Genomic DNA, 18,045 nt, shown 5'->3' with positions numbered 1-18,045 from the left:
AGGAATATGAACGTACCAAGGTGTATGCCACGGTGGTCAGAAGGGACTAGGGCAGCTGTAGTAACGCACTCCTAGGCGAGTGCCCGGTTTAGTGTTAAGCAGAGGTCGGGAAAGGAGCATCCCGTGTGCGAGGTATATGCGAGTTCAGTGCAAAGTTACGTAAACCGCCGCAGATTCCACAGCTTCGAGAAACAGAGTCGGAGGCTGAGCCCTGATGGACGCGGTTGAGCGGGTCAGCTAGCTCAGTCCATCTGAGCGTTGAAATATTGAAGATTGTACACGTTATGGAACGGTGTTTCTCACGGAGACGACACGATCAATCGAATGAATAAAGATGCCGTAGGATTGGACTCGTACAGCAGGTGGACAGTGGTAGCGGACATGGTCCGAGGGTAGCGGACAATCATTGACGGGCACTTGTGCAACTCCAACTAACGCATTCGTCAACTCTCGAGTTATGCACGAGAAATGGTGCGAAATAGCGGGGCACTTAGGGTTACTAACATTTTTTTTCGAAAGCCACGTAGAATAACTCTAAGGGCCGCCCTCCGCTTTTAGCATTTCTCCATAATAACACGGTAGCAGGACCAGAGGAAGTCCTATTGCAGCTAACGAAACAGCTGGATCGAACGACAAGGCACTGCTGAACAGACTCGTCGAGCAGGTGATAAAAAAAAAATGGCAGTTTCGCCCAAACGGTGAAGCGCTGAGCGAGATAGCAAGGCTCGGTGCTGCACTTCAACTGCTCGGACCGGTTCCTAACTACACGCGGGTGCGACATGTAGTGACGCATCGCGCACGGCAACTCCTGCGGCGCCCTGGCAGCCACCAGGCGTCTCAAAACGCTGGCGTTATGAGGAGCGTCGCACCTCGGATGGCGCACGAGACGAGACATTGGAAACGGGAAACCGTCGGTTGTCGGTGTCCCGTGAAATACCAGATAGCGTTAACTTGGGGTTAAATGCCCGTTACGCTCAGAGCAATACGACGTACACACACCAGCTCGGCAGGAACGCTGAACAGTGGCAGTGGAAGGAGAAACGCTTGGCCGGTGTAAAGTAAAGCTATTCTAGTCTGTTTATTATTTAAAATCCGCCATTAGCTTTCAGTGATACGTCAGAACGACTCGGGCCTAGCCTGTGCGGGCTTGACCCCGGCCATTCAGACCTATCGCCTAGGGCTGTTGGCGGATTTGCAACAAAAACCGATTGGAAAATTATGCAGGTTGTTGTAAACATCAGACAATATTTAATAAACTTTCCCATTGAAACTAGCCCTGCAATAAAAAAAAATTGTATTTTCGTTTACCTATGTAAAAAGATACTCGCTACAGATACAATGTTATCCTTTGTTGTTTCAAATGGTTTATGGTAACAGAGAATTGAAATATGTGCATCGGGCAAGAGTCACAAAGATGATCTGTGCTACTTCTGGGGTTGCGGGATAAGGCGTAGGGGTAAAGCCAGATCGAACATTGGCTCCAAGCACAGTCACAGTTGAGCTGCAGAGTTCAGTTGTTGTAGGCTACTGGTGGGATTAGCCTTGCAGTTGCTGCCGGCTATTGCTCCACCGTAGCGACACTTAAAATAAATAAACCACATAATCAGACACAGATCTCACAATTACAAATGGTCACTCCTCAGTTCACCATGTGGAGGCCAAATCCGCGTCCTGTAGGTAATTTAACAGAAGGCGAGAGACCTCCTTCCTACACAACCGGTTCCCGCGCGGGAAAACAATGTCCTGAAGAGAACTGTGAGGAACTCATGTGTTCTTGAGGGACCCGAATAGCACCCTCCTTTCCGCGTTATACGCAGTACAGCACATTAGGTAATGTTCTATGTCACCGCACACACCACACGTTGATCATAATGGTGATAACGCCAGGCCAGTCTTATACATCCACGCAGGGGTACGAGCAGGGCCCGTGCGAATGCGGAGCAGTAAGGTGGCTTGGTTTCTTTTGAGACCCTTGGTCACACATGGCTTGTGAGGTGAGCTCCACAAAGAACTGAAGTGGCACGACACCGCTTCTCTGAAGAGTCTCTTGTCCTCTTGAGGCACATTTCTCAAGGATTCCCAGACAGCGCTCTATGGGCGAGGCTGTCCGCCATCTCGTTGCCTATGATACCTATGTGTCATGGCACCCATTGGAGTCGTATGGAGAAGCCTTTGATATGGAGATTTTGCACCGAGCGTAGTGCAGCTGCTTTTCACATTCCCTCTTTGAAGTACGATTGGTCCGTTCGCTTCACTGCAGTCGTGTCCTCCACAACGGCCGAAAGCGTTGCCATTGAAGCAGCTCTAAAGAAGCTACGGTTTTGTACGCCTCAACCTGTTGTCATTCTTACAGATTCGAAATCCGCCCTTCAAAGGTTAGAGCACGGCTTCCCTACTGATGCCTTATGTCTAAGCAAGCACAGTCTGGTCTTGAAATGCCTCGCTTCGCGGTCAAACTTTATTGGTCATGAATAGAGTATGGCACACCACTGCTGGAAATTGCTGACCATTTATTTGCTTTCTACATTACGTAATTCGAAACGATACGAAACTTTCACAAGTCAGCTACTAAATTTCTGCTGTATGTTTAGTGTCTCTGCTGTTGGCCTTCAGATAGCCTTGAAGATAAAACCCACGTGACTGCGCGCGGCCGCTCCATATTGCCGAAGTACAACGCCCGTATAGAATCGGGACAGAATCGTTCCTTAGTTAAACGGGTCATTTCGTTGTATACAGGCATTCGTTGTAGAAGCGCTCGACCGCAGCTATATATAGCGAGATAAATTTCCTCTCACCCTTAGCAGGTGTTTGTTTTAGCCTCGGCGATTTTCACGCGCCTCCAGTGCATGAGCACGTGCGTCCAATTCGCGGCTGCCAACGCTGTTCTTTGTCTCAGTCCGCGGCCTCCCTCTCTTCACTCGCCGTGCGCTGCATATTCGTTATTTTTATTTGTGTCTTTATAATTATATTCCTACGCCTCGCTCGGTCGCACGTTTGTTTGCTCGGGACCGACGGAAGCGGCTACGTCTCCCGAGGAAAGATGGCGAGCAATGATGGAGGGAGGGGAAGGCGCGTTGTGTATGCAGGTTAATTGCCGCGAGTTATTAATATTAATCAACTCTCGCGGCTGGCTCCTGGATGCCGGGTTCGCTCTCGAGGCGTTAACGATCTGTCGCACGGAAAATTTTTCTCTCGCGAACAACTACTAAGAGTGAGACTCTCTCTCTCTCTCTCTCTCTCTCTCTCGGTTCTGCACACTGCAGGGCGTCTCACTGAACATTTGCCGTTTCTCGTACTCTATGCGGTGTTCTTGGTCGGCCTATACCACCGCGTTCGCTTGCCTCGCACGCCGGGTCTCCGAGGAACGTTGCTTGTAGTAGACAGCATATACCTCTTAAGGGAAAGGCTTGAGTGCTCGCCACGGTGTGGGTTATTACTCCGCGAGCAGCGGTTTAAGCTACGCAAGCGCGCGCCATGATGCTGCTTTAGAGGGTCCTCAGCCGCGAAAGCGGCGGAACGAGGAACATTATTTTCGAGGTATGAAAACACATGGCAGATGCTGTGTGGCTGCCACAAGTACACAGCGCTGCTGCGGCTCAATGCATGTCGACGGGCTAACTGGTTGGAGATGACTGTGGACGGCGGCGCGTAGGCGTTTTCGACGAACAGTATTGCAGGAAACTCTGGCGCTATAGTGCCTGCGGGAGTTGCAACTACGGCGGCTCATCCAGCGTGGGAATTATGGATAATATGTGAATTTGCCTTATTGCTTCGTCCTATCGGCTTTTAACGGCTTCGTGACTTTGCGAGTGGATCATTTTCAGCGAAATATGGCGTTATAATTGCAACAACCCGGCCAACAATTTCAGGTGGCTCCGGTCCCCGCCTGCGGCGAACTCACTTTTTTACCATTTCTACGCTTCGATTAGGCTTAGTGATTAACATCGCATATGTTTTTTTGCTGGCTTCGTTTTCTGTCTCTCTTCGCATGATTGAGACCATTCACCGGCGATATTTTTCCATCACCTCGCAAGTAGAGTCGATTTTTTGGCATTTTTCGAAGGGCTTAACATTTGCAACTTGACACTGAAACGAGAGGTTTTCCCACATAACGGAAGCCTGCAGTGGCGCCTATTAGACTACGAATTGTCATCGTGACTCTTGTTTTCGTCGCCTTTGCATCGACTGAAACGACCTTTCTGTATCCATCGCTGTCACTCCTTTTTTGTATGGTCTGTAGGAATTGAAAGCATGCATGATTAACATGCATGCTTTCATATGTATCATATGAAATGTATCAATGTAGCAAATATAGCAAATGTATCATATGCGGCTCGCATGACCCTTTATTGGCTCTGCGAATACGTCACGGCACTTAAGCCGTTAAATTCAGTCCACTATCCATTTGTTTAGCGTCGCCTGGCTACATATTTCGCACGGTATCACCAACGGAGCTGGTTAGGATTCAGTCAGGGTGGTAATTTTGGTGAGTTAGTTATTCATATCAAAATTAATTTGGCGCTGACAGATATAGGCACAATAACGGGCGCAAGATCTATCTAAAGACGACAGCGCATGAAATAAATTAGTTGAAAGTAGAGCTTCGTGTGTCATATGCCCCTTACTGGGTCTGTCAGCGCTGAAGCAAGTTCACTAGTTAGAATCGACTAAACTGTTCACACTATGAAATTTCCGAATTCATCGCCCGTCCGCCTCTTCTTCGCTACATTTAACAGAGCACAGATCGTCCACGATTTCACATGGCATTACAGTGAGCCCTGTCACATGTTCTATCAAGGGTCTCAAAAGAAACCAAGCCACCTTACTGCTCCGCATTCGCACGGGCTCTGCTCGTACCCCTGCGTGGAAGTATAAGACTGGCCTGGCGTTATCACCATTATGTTCAACGTGTGGTGTGTACGGTGACATAGAACATTACCTAATGTGCTGTATTGTGTATAACGCGGAAAGGAGGGTGTTATTCCGGTCCCTCAAGAACACAGGTCTTCCTCACAGTTCTCTTCAGGACATTGTTTTCCCGCGCGGGAACCGATTGTGTAGGAAGGAGGTCTCTCGCCTTCTGTTAAATTACCTACAGGACACGGATTTGGCTTCCACATGGTGAGCTGAGGAGTGACCATTTGTAATTGGGAGGTTTGTGTCTGATTATGTGATTTATTTATTTTAAGTGTCGCTACGGTGGAGCAATTGCCGGCAGCAACTGCAAGGCTAATCCCACCAGTAGCCTACAACAACTCAACTCAACTCAACTCCCCTGTCACATGTTCTTGCAGATACCGGGCCGTGGATCGACTTCCTTCTCGTGCCACTGGAAAGGAGGGACGAGTGACTGACGTGGCCTCGCGATGACGTGGTATGACCTCTCCTCCTTCGTCGACCACCGGGAGCATCTTCTGGAGGAGGCCTTCGGTGCGCTCGCTCCCGACGAGCTGAATATTCTTACTCCCGTGGAATTGCAGGTATAGCAGTAGTAATTGACTGTCTATTTCAAGAGTAAATGAACAATGGGCAACTAAATAGGAAGGCAGGAAAGCAAAGAAATATTCGCTGCCAATCTCATCGTAACCGTCTACCGCAGACGGCTAACGGGTGAGCGCCCACAAGGGCCTAGCGTTTTGCTTCTGCGTCAGCATTCGATACAGCGTGTGTGTGCTTTTGCGTGCATTTACTGATCTGACGGTAAAGTGAGGCCCAGTTAAGACTCGCGAGAGAGTGCACGGACCTATAGTTTGTGAACGTTTAGTTGTCACGCCAACTATAAAGACATATTGCGCCTGTCTTAAAGATCTTGCAGTGTGCGGCTCAGAGTAGCTATTTTGTGCACTTTGTTACCCGCTCGGCGCCAGTGGTGTCAGATGGTAGCATATGTCATGCGTGCTTGACATATGCTTGACTACACAGAGTCAGGTATTCATTTCCTAACGTTTTGTTTTTGTTTTATTCGTCTGTAATCCTCATAAGTGCACATTTAGAAAGCCGTTATGTGGACGTCTATTAAGACTGTCTTGTTTCTATGTAGAAGCTTTGCCTTCACCTGCATAACCTATATACGTCTTGTCGACAGGTAAGATCAAGTAGCAAGCATAAGAGGATGAACTGCAATACCTTGATCTTAGACGACGTTTTTTGACGACCATGTCTGTTGGGAATATTTCCCCCGTTCTGCCAGGCCTCTGTTGAACTTCACCTCAGGTCATTCCAAAGTAGAGATTTGCATCTCCGTACTTCCAGCCGCCCTGGTAAAAACGTGCGGGCATGCATTGGGTGATTCCTTCGCACGTCAGGTACTCAAGCTGAAGGAAGCTGGTTACGCGAGTAGCTTAATAACGTGAAGCTCTGTGTGTGTGTGTGTGAGAGAGAGAGAGAGAGAGAGAGAGAGAGAGAGAGAGAGAGACAGACAGACAGAGAGAGAGAGAAACAACTTGATGTAGTGGCATGCAGAACGACACCATGACTAAATGGCGCCGTGACGCGGGCCCTGACGTCTTCTCAGCAGGTGGTCTCTACTCAACTCCAGCGCGTGTTACTCCCGCGGTCGGTCGCCCTGAGGGGCAACGTTCCGTCAGTTTCGCTCGGCCTTTGTCTTTCAAGAGCCGCCGAGACCTGGTGGACGGCCCAGGTTTGGCTTTCGTGGTCGTAGCATTCCGCCGCAGCCGCGAGTCGCGGCGGAATCGTTGTACTTGTCGAAGCTTCATCGGGGAACTTGGTGCAATCCCATAGGATGTGCGGCAGGGTGGCCCTCTCCCGCTGGCACTCGCGGCACACATCACTCACATATAATTTTGGGTATAGATGAGTCATTAACACTGGGGTGGGTAAGGAACCAGTTCTGAGAAGTTGATTAAATGGGCAAAAAACTCCAGGAGGCAGGATGCCGAAGGAAAAAGCAGGAATAAGAACGTGGTAGTTGTACCCTATGTACATCGCTTGTCCCATGGCCTGAAGAACGTTGCATGTTATTATGGGGTGCAGCTAGTCATTTTGGCTCCAGGAAAATTGAGGACTATTTGTCCGGCGGTATCGAAAGGCGAGCAAGGGGAGCAGAATGTAATTCTAATGTAAGCTGCAAAGTGAATCATGTTAATAAATATGTAGGCTGCGCTACCAATGTGGTGTCCTCTTTCCCGCTCAAGTGTGGGTGAATATACACAGTAATTTACCGCGTGCTTAGCTTTCTTTATATTTCGCGCATTTTACCTGCCAAAGTGTTGCATGCTTAAATGAGTATTGAAATTTCCGAGGTTTCATTTCTGTATTATCAATATGTTTTTTTTCGTTATATGAAGTTCTTGCACGTCGAAACCCTAGAAAAAATACTGGCATTCCTCAGAGCGGACTAAATACGCTTTTATAGGGTCTGTTCTACGAAGCACTTCTGTTTTTCCCAGGAGATGTGCATCATGACGTCATAGTAAAGCAGGCGATCACGTGGACACAGAATGTAGTCACCTTTGAGCATTCGTTCCTGCTCGCTTTTTCGCAGAACGAGTTTGTACTGGTTCGTTGAGAGAGATAGAGAGAGAGAGAGAGAAAAGGTTGGGAAGTTTTCCAGATGCTAATTTCCGGTTTCCTACCTTGCACTGGGGTGGGGGAAATAGGGGTTGGAAAGAGGGTAAAGAGAAAGACACACACACAAAAAAAAATACCTGAGGAAAATAATAGTAACAGATAAGAGGAAGGGCGTTCCAATTACATGCGTACTGGTTCGTAGGAATGCTATTACAGTTGAAACTCGATTTAACGAAGTGATGGGCACACTTAAATTATTTCGTTAAATCGGTAACTTCGTAAAACCTAGAAAGACATTTTTTGGTCCTTCGAAATCTAAAACTGTAAGGTGCCGACGCGCAAAAGCTACCGCGGCATTGTATTGGCCGCTAATCCAGCCATCTGTCGCATAAACGATGAAATAACCAAAGCGGCAACCGCCGACCCTACACTCAAAGAACAGTTTACACCCTTTGACGTGCCCCTTCTGCATGCCACACCATAATAATCGTCATCTGGCTTGATGCGTTTCCTTTCTTTAACGCTGCGAGCCCGGAACTTTCTAGTAACGAACGGCACGTGCGTTATCAGAAGGGGCACTCCAAAGGGTGTAAACTGTTCTGCGCTGATAACGCGCGTGCCGTTCGTTACTGGAAAGTTCCGGGCTCGCAGCGTTAAAGAAAGGAAACGCATCAAGGCAGATGACGATTATTGTTGTGTGGCAGAAGGGGCACGCCAAAGGGTGTAAACTGTTCTGCGCTGATAACGCGCGTGCCGTTCGTTACTGGAAAGTTCCGGGCTCGCAGCGTTAAAGAAAGGAAACGCATCAAGGCAGATGACGATTATTGTTGTGTGGCAGAAGGGGCACGCCAAAGGGTGTAAACTGTTCTTAGAGTGTACCGAGGCGGTGTTGAGTCGGCTGTTCCGTGCATGGACGCGGCGTGCAGCCTCGTCAAAATAAAAGTAGCGATGTGACTACGGTGCCTAGATGTTATAACGCGATACCTTTCGAGCGCATGCTCGAAGACGAACCCGTATGTGTCAAAATCAGAAAGAGATCACCGCTTTTTTTACTCACTTATTTCACGGAAAAACTTCGTTAAATCAAGTTCGGCCAACCTTGCGTCGTTAATGGTGTTGATGATGACATTGAACCCTATGAGTACTTGCCTGGGAATGGAAATTTCTTCGTTATATCGGGAACTCCGTAAAATCGTGTTTCGTTAGATCGTGTTTCAACTATATGTATATGGCAAATTATTTAGGGAGCGCCTAGGCTTCCCAGTATGTATCGTAGTGTTTCGGGGTCGAAGGCCTTTCATTCAACGCAGGAAATTACAAGTCGAAAATATCATGTTAGTTCACCTTTAAGCTTTCTCTGCCACTGCCGCAGAGCGATCGTTTGGTGACACCCATTTTGTCTCCCTTTGATGTCGTGTTTTCTTTCTTCCCCCCCCCCCCCCCCCCCCCCCCATCCATTTCCGGTGGTAACGACGTCGTCAGCACATACCGCTGGAAGAGCTCAAGCAACTTTGCATGGTGCAACTACAACGAATGTCCCGCGCGCGACTCCTGGCGGTTCTCCAAGGTAAGTGTAGGCCAGCGCTTGCTTTGACTTTTCAGTGTTGCTTGTAGGCACTAAATTTCTGTGGCGTCACAGATCAATTTCAGCGCGCGCTGATTGGCTGTCTGAGCAACGCCGCTTGAATCATACAACGCGCCGTTTGCTACGTCACGAGAAAGTGGTACACTCTAAAGAAACAGTTGCACCCTTTTGGGTGTGAATTTTCCACACAACAATGATCGTCGTGTGTCTTGCTTGCGTTTCCTTTCTTGAAAGCGCTACGCTCGTTGCTTTCCTGTCGAGAATGCTCCGTCATGCTGATAACGCGCATGCCGTTCGTGACTTGGGAGTACCGTGCTCGCAGCGTTAAAGAAAGGAAATGCGGGCAAGACAGGTGACGATTATCGTTGTGTGACTAATATATATACACCCCAAAGGGTGCAACTGTTTTTAGAGTGCAGCACGGCCGCTGGAATAAAAAAAGAAAAAAGAATGCGGCCTGCCGCGTCAGGCGGGCTGCAATGGGAGCGAATGTCGTAAATCACCCGTTAACCGTTCTGTACAGGCCAGCACTGCAACCAGCAATTATCGAGATAGCTTTGAGGTTGCTGCTCATTGACCTATAGTTACTGGTCTAAATGAATGATGTCTCAGTCCACCTGCAGCTTTGATGGTGCGCGAGGGATCCAGAGCGCATCAAATTACGTACGCATGCTTCACCGAACAGCGCAAGAGCGGGACGCAGGAAAAGGGCACACGACAGCGCTGCCCCTTTTCTGTGTTCCGTTATTGGGCTGTTTGCTGAAGCATGTTGTCGTATCAAGAAGCCCGGCTAGCCACTGTTCTGAAGCTCATCAAGTTACGTGCATTTTTTCTTTTCTCCCAAGGTAGCTCGATCCCAAACAAGCCTAGGAAAAGCAATACGTAACGTTTTCCTTGGGCTTTTTCATTCTTTACTCGCTTGTACAAGCGAATGAAGAAGTTTGCGAGTCACTTGGTGAAATCGAGAAACTAAATTCGCTTGCAACGAGTGAAATGGTTCACCATTAGACGTATCACTGTAACCCGTGTGTCGCAGTCGTGCGGCAAAATAGAGCCGAATACATCTTCAACAATTTTCCCCTGCAGGTAATCACAACTGTACATATCGATCTTGCAGTTAATACGCAGTAAATCAACATCATTCCTGCTTGAAGCATGACTGGTGTTTCTTTAATTCTAAGACGCACAAATGGGCGTCTCTCACGTCGAGCAAACATGAAAACTCGATCGTTTTAATGCGTAGTAGTCTTTGGCTAGGTGTCCGGGGTCGTTTTCTGCTCCGTTCCGTTCGTCCTTCCGTTTCGTGTCCCAAAAAATCAGTACCGCCATCTAGGCTTGAACAGGTGAATTTCGATGAATACACAAACTTCTGTACTTTTGCCGCCAGCTACCTGCGGGCGCACGAATCTCCAACGCGATATTTTGTCAGCCAGTATGGGAGTGATGGTCAACACGTATATTTGCCTTTACGTCGTCGTTCTGGCTTCAAATACCTTCGTAAGCTCATCATTTTAAGCAAAGTACTGTTTTATATATGTCATTAAATAAGCACCATTAAAGGGACTGACAAGTGGCCAATATGTGTTGCGAGACGTTGATGGAAATGAAATTATAATTATTTGGAGTCATAGAATCGAGCACGCTGTTCGCGATTACAGTAGGGATTATAATTTTAAGTTGGCAAAGAAAGTCTCAAAACCAGTAAGTGGCGAGGCCTGGCGGTGAAATCTTTCGTACTTCGGATGTAGTCTATGAGATTGCAGTACGTATGTCGGCTGTTATTAAGTACAACATAATGATTGCTTAATATTGCAGTTGCTGTATTATTAAACAGTTGCGCTTTTCATTTTCATGTAGTGCGTAGCATTCTTTGCAGTGATTGCTTGCGAAACCTATACTGTACCCTCGAAACCAAGCCCGCTGTTTCCTTCATCATAACTGAGTGATGTTTTCAGGCGTTCTATGCTTGTAGGACGCTGGACCTGAAGTTGCTTGCGGGCCGCACTCTCATTGCTGCCGAGGCGCCCGCATCCCTTGTCCTCTAAACAGCGTCGACTCTTTCAAGTAGACGGTTAACACGTGTAAACGACGTGCTTATAGCGACAAGGCAGGATCCTTCGCCCGTCTTGGGTGGAGGTGTTTCGAAACCCGCTTCTTTCAGCTCGCTCACACTTATTATTTTTTTTTCAGAGGACTCGCGTCTTGCGGCTCGTTCGCGCCAGTGACTGAAGGAGTCCCGGGCGCAGCTAGCTGTCAACGTGCCGACAGCCCCCCTCCCCTGCCGCTTTTTTCGGTGTCCCAAAACGCGAAGACGCTCCCTTTCCGCCACAGCTAGCTCGTTAAGCCGTTCAGCATCCGTGAATGCTGCCGCGGACGCCGAGCGTCGTCTTTAGCTCGCGTTTTAATTATTTCCCTCTCCCCCCCTTTCCGGCTCGCGGTTTATAACGCGCAGTCTCTCGTCTCGTCGTCGGGTCGCGATGGAGAACCTCGCTTCGCCGCCCGCGCTCGCGACCCGTGAAAGGCCACTGCCACTGACGTGCGCGGGCGCTGCGCATGCGGAGGATGCGGCGTCTATAGTTTCGTTTTTCGCGTTATGTCGTACACGTTGTCCGCAGCGGAAGGACGGCAAGCTCGAAAGCACCGTGGTTCACGTATAGCGCGCGCGGCACGTTGGAGGAGGAAGTTGACGTGCAGCATGTTTCGCCGCGGGCGCCCGGAGGTTAGCCACGAAAGAAAACGTTCTGTCGTTCGAGATGTTCCGTCCTCGTTGCCATGTGCGCGTTACGTCAGCAGCTTCGAAGTGCACTCCCCGTTTGCGTCTTCGTGGCCTGTCTTTACCGTTTATTCTGCGCCGTTTGTACGTATCTATTAGTGCAAGGCAAGTCACGGGGTGCGGGTATTGTGGGAAAGGAGTCGTAGTCTGCACTACACTGCAAAATGATTTGACGGCGAGTGCAACCATTGACAGGCAACGTTGTCTGTCAGTGGTCTTTCAAGTTTTAAGCATTTGGTAGCAGTAATGTTTGTCGAGAAACCCTATTACATTGCCACAATTTTTTTTCACCGCTTTGTACACAATCTCTCAAGATGTTCTTACAATTGACGTGTTCTGCTGTGAGGCGTTCGGCTTAGGAATGGCCACGGCTATTGCAATTGGTGTGCTTCGCGCTATTCTTATTTTTATATATATATCTTTTACTCGTTACAACGTCGAGTTTAAAATACCTTTTTCTATTGATAGGAATTTAGAGGAGAGGTCGGGGCCTTTTATTGCCCCAGTTACTCTTCTCCGCAGGGCAAACAATGCTAAAGCATGAAAAAAACACTGCAGAACCATTGAAGGCAGTCAAATGTCACGAACATTTGCGAAGTTCCGCACGGGAGTTTAGGAAGGCGCGGAAGAAAGGCCCGCCGCGGTAGCCTACGGCTTTACGCAGCTTATCTCGAGGCCGTGGGTTCGATCCCATGCATTTGGGGCGTTGTCAAAGAGCCGCAGGTGGTCGTGAAAGTAGAGAAAGGAGTCCAAAAACACGCACAGAGGTTGGCGGTCTTGCAGACGAGGCGCCTCACGTCTCGTCATATAACTACATAACAGAACAGAGAACTAGATAACTACATGTCACGATGCTGTTTTCAGACTCTGTAGGTGTGCGATAGATTCTGCCATGATTGTCGCGGTACTGTGACACGCGAGGTGTGTTTTGTGATCCTTACGAAACTTCGTACAGTGCCTCTTGTGCATAGTGTTGAGTGCATTGAACTCTTGTTGGGTCTTAATCGTCTGTGAAGTAATGTTTTATCTAAACACATAGTGCCACATTGGTATGTGTGTGTTTGTCAATAAATCTGTATGTTTGCTCAGTAGCGCTCAGCGTGTTTACTAAGCGCTGCCTCGAGCGGCCAGTCGCGCGGAAATTTCGCGTGTATTCTCGGGCTTCTTTCATGCTCGGAAAAACACTTTGATGTAGCACGTATTGAACAGCAGAAAGATGTATCGGGAGTCTCTCATATTGGCTTACAATTTGGTCGTTGGTGCTTTTCATCTAAATATAATAACGGATAACTTGATTAATTAAGACTACTTACGTAGTTAGGCGGAATACAAAAAAATAGTCTGTCTCCAAGGGGAGGCAAACAACCTTACCTTGCTTCTGTCCAGCCATGTGGCATTGGCACATTTTCAAGCTTTGTTCAAGTCACGTGAAACACCCTGTTTAGGTGACCAGGATGTTTGAAATGGTCTGGTGACGTACGCCACGATGCAGACAAATGTGCTCACGGCAGGTATAGATCTGGCAAAGGCGCCGGTGGCGGTGACGAAACGAATGTGAACGCCTTCGACATACGCGGGAGAGAGTGTGAACTGAGCCTTACGGTTTTTCTTTTTGTTCGCTTGGTCTGCCGCTTTCTGCATCGCACGCGCATGCGCCCACGTTTTGGGAAAGTTGTCCTTTGGGAAACTTTGTCAGACATTGTGGATATCTTACCGTACGTCAGAGCGGTTTACAATGCCATTCGAAGAGCCGAGAATAATAGTGCGCTACAAAGGAGTTAAGCGCGGCATGGAACGTACGCCGTTGCGATAAATATCTCTCTGTAATGTTGTGGGCTTCGATTTCCGATAAATACGGCCCTCGGGATAAACGTCACCGTGTTTCGATGCGATAAAGGCGGTGATAAGAACGTCTTTCTAATGCCTCGCGCCATGTCATTTCATGGTCCCTTAATAATCACCAAAATTTGTACGGTCGTTACAGATTGTGGGAGAATAGCGACATTAGTGAAGCTCGTTCAAACGTATGTCGCTTTGTTGTATCGAAACGGCCTTTCTTTATCGCGGACACATTTGAAGAGGACCACAACTAACGAGCTCGTTTCGCGGATCAGCGTTTAAAGCGACACCTGGCGACCCGTTGACGCGCGTAATGTTTAGCTTTCATAGCGGTAACTGCAGTACTCATTGTTTCCTTTGAGTAAATTGAAAGTGAGGAACGCGTTTTCTTGATGATATCGTCAACGAACAATGCTTGCTAGCCCCCGAGCTTCTCTCCTTAATGGCTTTGAGTGAAGGCTGCGTTTCCTGGTAATCGTTACCGAAGATGATCGTTATGCGGGCGTCTTCATTAATTAACCTCGTTAGCTGGCAAGGCGTAAACTGTATGTAGCTTTATCAATCAATCAATCAATCAATCAATCAATCAATCAATCAATCAATCAATCAATCAATCAATCAATCAATCAATCAATCAATCAATCAATCAATCTTTTATTTATCGTGTCCAGGAACAACGCTTTGGTCTGAGCGTTGGCGCACAGATGAATTAAAACAAAAATGGCAGAAATTTGAAAGAACTACTACTAAAATTTATCGACTGCAACAATTTGAATTAAAATGAAAACGAAGAAAACAAAAACAAAGAATAACTGCATGAACAGCTGCATAATGGGCAAAAATGCAGCAATGACACACAATTGAGATATGGAGTACATATACGAAAGGAGGGAGAAACTATGAGAAAACAGGAGAGGATTGCAGCTGAAAAGATCAGCCTCATGAGAAAGTGCGAAGCTCGGAACAGAAAGCACATTTTGAACGACATGAAACTAGATGAAATGACAGTTGCATATACTTTGTATTCTGTGGAGAGGCGAGTGTCTGCTTAAAAAAGGCAGGAAAGCTTAAAGGCCCATATTCCATGGAAGTCTTTTGCGAAACCAGCAGTGAAACAGAAACTGGTGCATCTGTATGCGTGATAATTTTACGAATGATTTTGCACAAAAAAAGGACGTCGGTACGTCTACGTCTGCAGCTAAATGACAGAATTGTAGGACGATTATCCAGACACGGAAAGTTGTAAGTCCGTGCCGTCAAAAAGCGATGTTTATACGTTCAAGAACTTTTTCTTTAATGCACGCTCAACTAGTATATATTCTGTATGGATCGCTTGATCCATTCCACACCCCTGAGGTGTATTCAAATAAAGGGAGCCGTGTGGATGCAAACAATCTCTGGAAAAGAAAGTTCGGTACCGAATTCTCTCGTTAGTTTGCATACGGAATCGAGCATGCGCAGGCCTCGTAATGCTGCACGCATAAAGTGGGTGGAAAAGCTTAACGTACTATCGAAAAGCACACCAAGTTCGTTTATTTCAACAACCCTGATCAACACTACTACTACTACTACTACTACTACTACTACTACTACTACTAATAATAATAATAATAATAATAACTAACTTGGGACGTTAAAGCCCACAATTTTCGAAAAGGGAGCATATAAAGAAGTGGAGCTGGGCAGGTCATTTAATGCGCCGGTTAGATAACCATATCCGTTGGACCATTAGGGTTACAGAATGGATACCACGAGAAGGGAAACGCAGTCCAAGACGGCAGAAGACTGGGTGGAGCGATGAAATTAGAAAATTCGCGGGCGCTAGTTGGAATCGGTTGTCGCAGAACAGGGGTGATTAGAGACCGCAGGGACAGGCTTTCGTCCTGCAGTGGACATAAAACACAATGATGATGATGATGATGATGATGATGATTTTTTTCAAACGCTTTCGGGAAATTTCTTGTTTCCAGGCGCCTATATCCAACAACAAAGGCCGCTTCGCTAGAGCCCGCCGTGTATACTGTGTTTCTTGCCCCAGAGAATGGCGTCGACTTCTCCCTATTCATTGAAAAGAAAGATTCGAGCGGGCAACGAGACGCAGCGCATGCCAGCTAAAGGTATACACCATACAAGAGGCGAAATGGCGCAAAGGAAAAAAAAATAAGAGAGAACGATGAAAAATCACCGTACGGACGGCGTCGGAAACACACGTCGAGCGAATAGCGCCGCAGGCTAAAATTTTGCAGATTCAACGCAAATCTGTGGGAAGCGAAGCCTTCGCGTAGCGGTTAATTGAGTGCTGGAAAACGGTTCATTTTCCGCTCCTCGCTTCGTAGCGTAGCGACCACGTGCCTTCCCGGCAAGCCGCGGAGGCTACTTCCATGCGACCCACGTGACCATGGATTACACCATCTCCGGTGTCGGCACACTTTTCATTAAACCATCTCAGGGATCAGCACAGTTTACCACTGGAATACGTCCAGGGCGGGCGGACTTATTTCGGTAAGGAGCTGACGTGGCAGACGCGCCAAACTTTGGGAGAGAAGGCACAGTAAATTTATTTCAGTTAAGCAATTATGCTCTTGAAAGGGTATATTTGCACTAGGGTATTTGGGCATTCTTTGCTACGACACTAAGTCGTTCCGTAAAGACGAAGCCGGTCTTTGGCACACCTGTAGGCGTAGCTGAGACGGGGGCTACAATAACACGATTCGATATACCGGGTTCTTCATGAAATGCGTTCAAAATTCCTTAAAATGAGGAAAGCTGAGATAAATAAATGATTTCCTCTGGATTTCATTTACCACATAGGCATCCATTTAAAAAGGATTCGTTATAGTAGTTAGACAAGTAATTGTGCAAGTGAGAATAATTGCTTTTCTAACTAAAAGAGACATGCGATTGGCCCGAACGGTGGACTCGAAGCGCGCAGGACTTGAAGCTTATAACCGTATCCCGAAATGCAGACAAAAAAGTTGACGCTGCTAAATTTTTTTACACCGTATATAATTGCTGCCGATTTCGCACGGAAACAGCCAAAGAGCACAACTGTCCCGTTGAAGAGTCTCATCCACGAATGAGCCGACTGATTGCGCCTCAGCGTCGGGCGAGCAACAAGCGACCGTCCTTATTGAGCCGCAGTCGCGTTGGGTGAGGCACGGAAGCCCGGCCATGGCCGCGCTTGACGCGGCCGCGCGCGCCCAATCTCGGAGGTACCGTAAAAACCGGAATATAGGTAGTACAGGAATGTAGGTAACCCCCTCCCCCCGAACTTTAATTCTTAAATATATATATAAAGAAACCGGTATATAATGGGAGAAAGTGACCGGTATACCGGTATATATCGGGAAAAAGTGACCGGTATACCGGTGTATAAGACGGGAGTCGAATTTCGGCCGCGGTTTTCTCAAAAAAGTTCGACCTATATTCCCGTTTTTTACAGTAATCTGCGGCGGGCGCAACAGTGGTCGAGCCGAGATGGTGCGCGGCTTCGCGTGCACTGTGTTCCCGCGAGCCTATAGTGTTGGACGTCGCGCAATCTCAAGTTTCGGCGACGCGTTGAAGTTAAAGACAGCAGGAAACGTTCGCTCGCCGCTGCTGCCTCTCAAATTTGGGAGGCGCGTTGAAGCTAACAGGAAGCGTTCGCTCGCCGGTGCCGCCGCTCATGATCACGCCAGTGTTCTGACATCGAATACCCGTGGTCATCGAACGCGATCTTTTAACGCGATAGCGTTAAGGAGCTCGTGTCGCAGAAAAGCCGGTGTCGTCGGTGTCGGCGTCCGCGGCGTTGGCCGTGTTCTTCTTTGCGTTTGCGCGCGTGGCGCCATCCTTGTCAATTTAGTTAGTACGCGAATGTTTACTGCCCTCTATACGGGTGATAAAACTACTACCCCTACTTCGTATAGCTGCCTAAATTTTTGCTATAACAATCAATGCTTCACGTTTCGGACGAGACTGCGACTTTTTTTTCTTACCGTCGCTCATTGCGCAGTCCTATAGACTTTTTCTCAAGATTCATGGCCAACCTTCAAATTCCTTCCCCATATGTAAGTACCGCTATTGCACACTTTTTATTAAGGGTAGCTGCAAGCTGCCGGGCACTCTCAACGGGAACTCTTCTGATTGCGATAGTCTTCTTATCGGTCTGCGTGATGGAATCCAGGGACATCCGGTACACCAGAGAGAGAAGGGAAGACGGAAAGGCAGGGAGGTTAACCAGACTGAGTCCAGTTTGCTACCCTACACGTGGGGAGGGGAATGGGGAGTGAAAGAGAGAGAGAGAGAGAGAGAACTTAGGTGTAGGATGTCTATAGTCGGG

General features: G+C 47.8%; 1 protein-coding gene across 2 annotated transcripts in view; it reads left to right on the top strand.

Annotated features, from left to right (window-relative positions):
- The window catches only part of LOC142560412 (uncharacterized), a 398,440-nt gene that overhangs the window by 258,310 nt on the left and 122,085 nt on the right, over window positions 1-18,045 (top strand). For both annotated transcript variants that reach the window (XM_075672505.1, XM_075672506.1), the window contains 2 exons: window positions 5,295-5,480; window positions 9,013-9,097. In XM_075672505.1, the coding sequence (XP_075528620.1) occupies window positions 5,367-5,480; window positions 9,013-9,097 (199 nt within the window). In that variant the 5' untranslated portion in view covers window positions 5,295-5,366. The remainder of the gene's footprint in view (window positions 1-5,294; window positions 5,481-9,012; window positions 9,098-18,045) is intronic.

Source organism: Dermacentor variabilis, chromosome 10 (assembly GCF_050947875.1).
Source record: "Dermacentor variabilis isolate Ectoservices chromosome 10, ASM5094787v1, whole genome shotgun sequence".
Taxonomy (NCBI): Eukaryota; Metazoa; Arthropoda; class Arachnida; order Ixodida; family Ixodidae; genus Dermacentor; species Dermacentor variabilis.
Note: the sequence above shows the minus strand (reverse complement) of the source record. Positions and strands in the feature narration are given on the sequence as shown.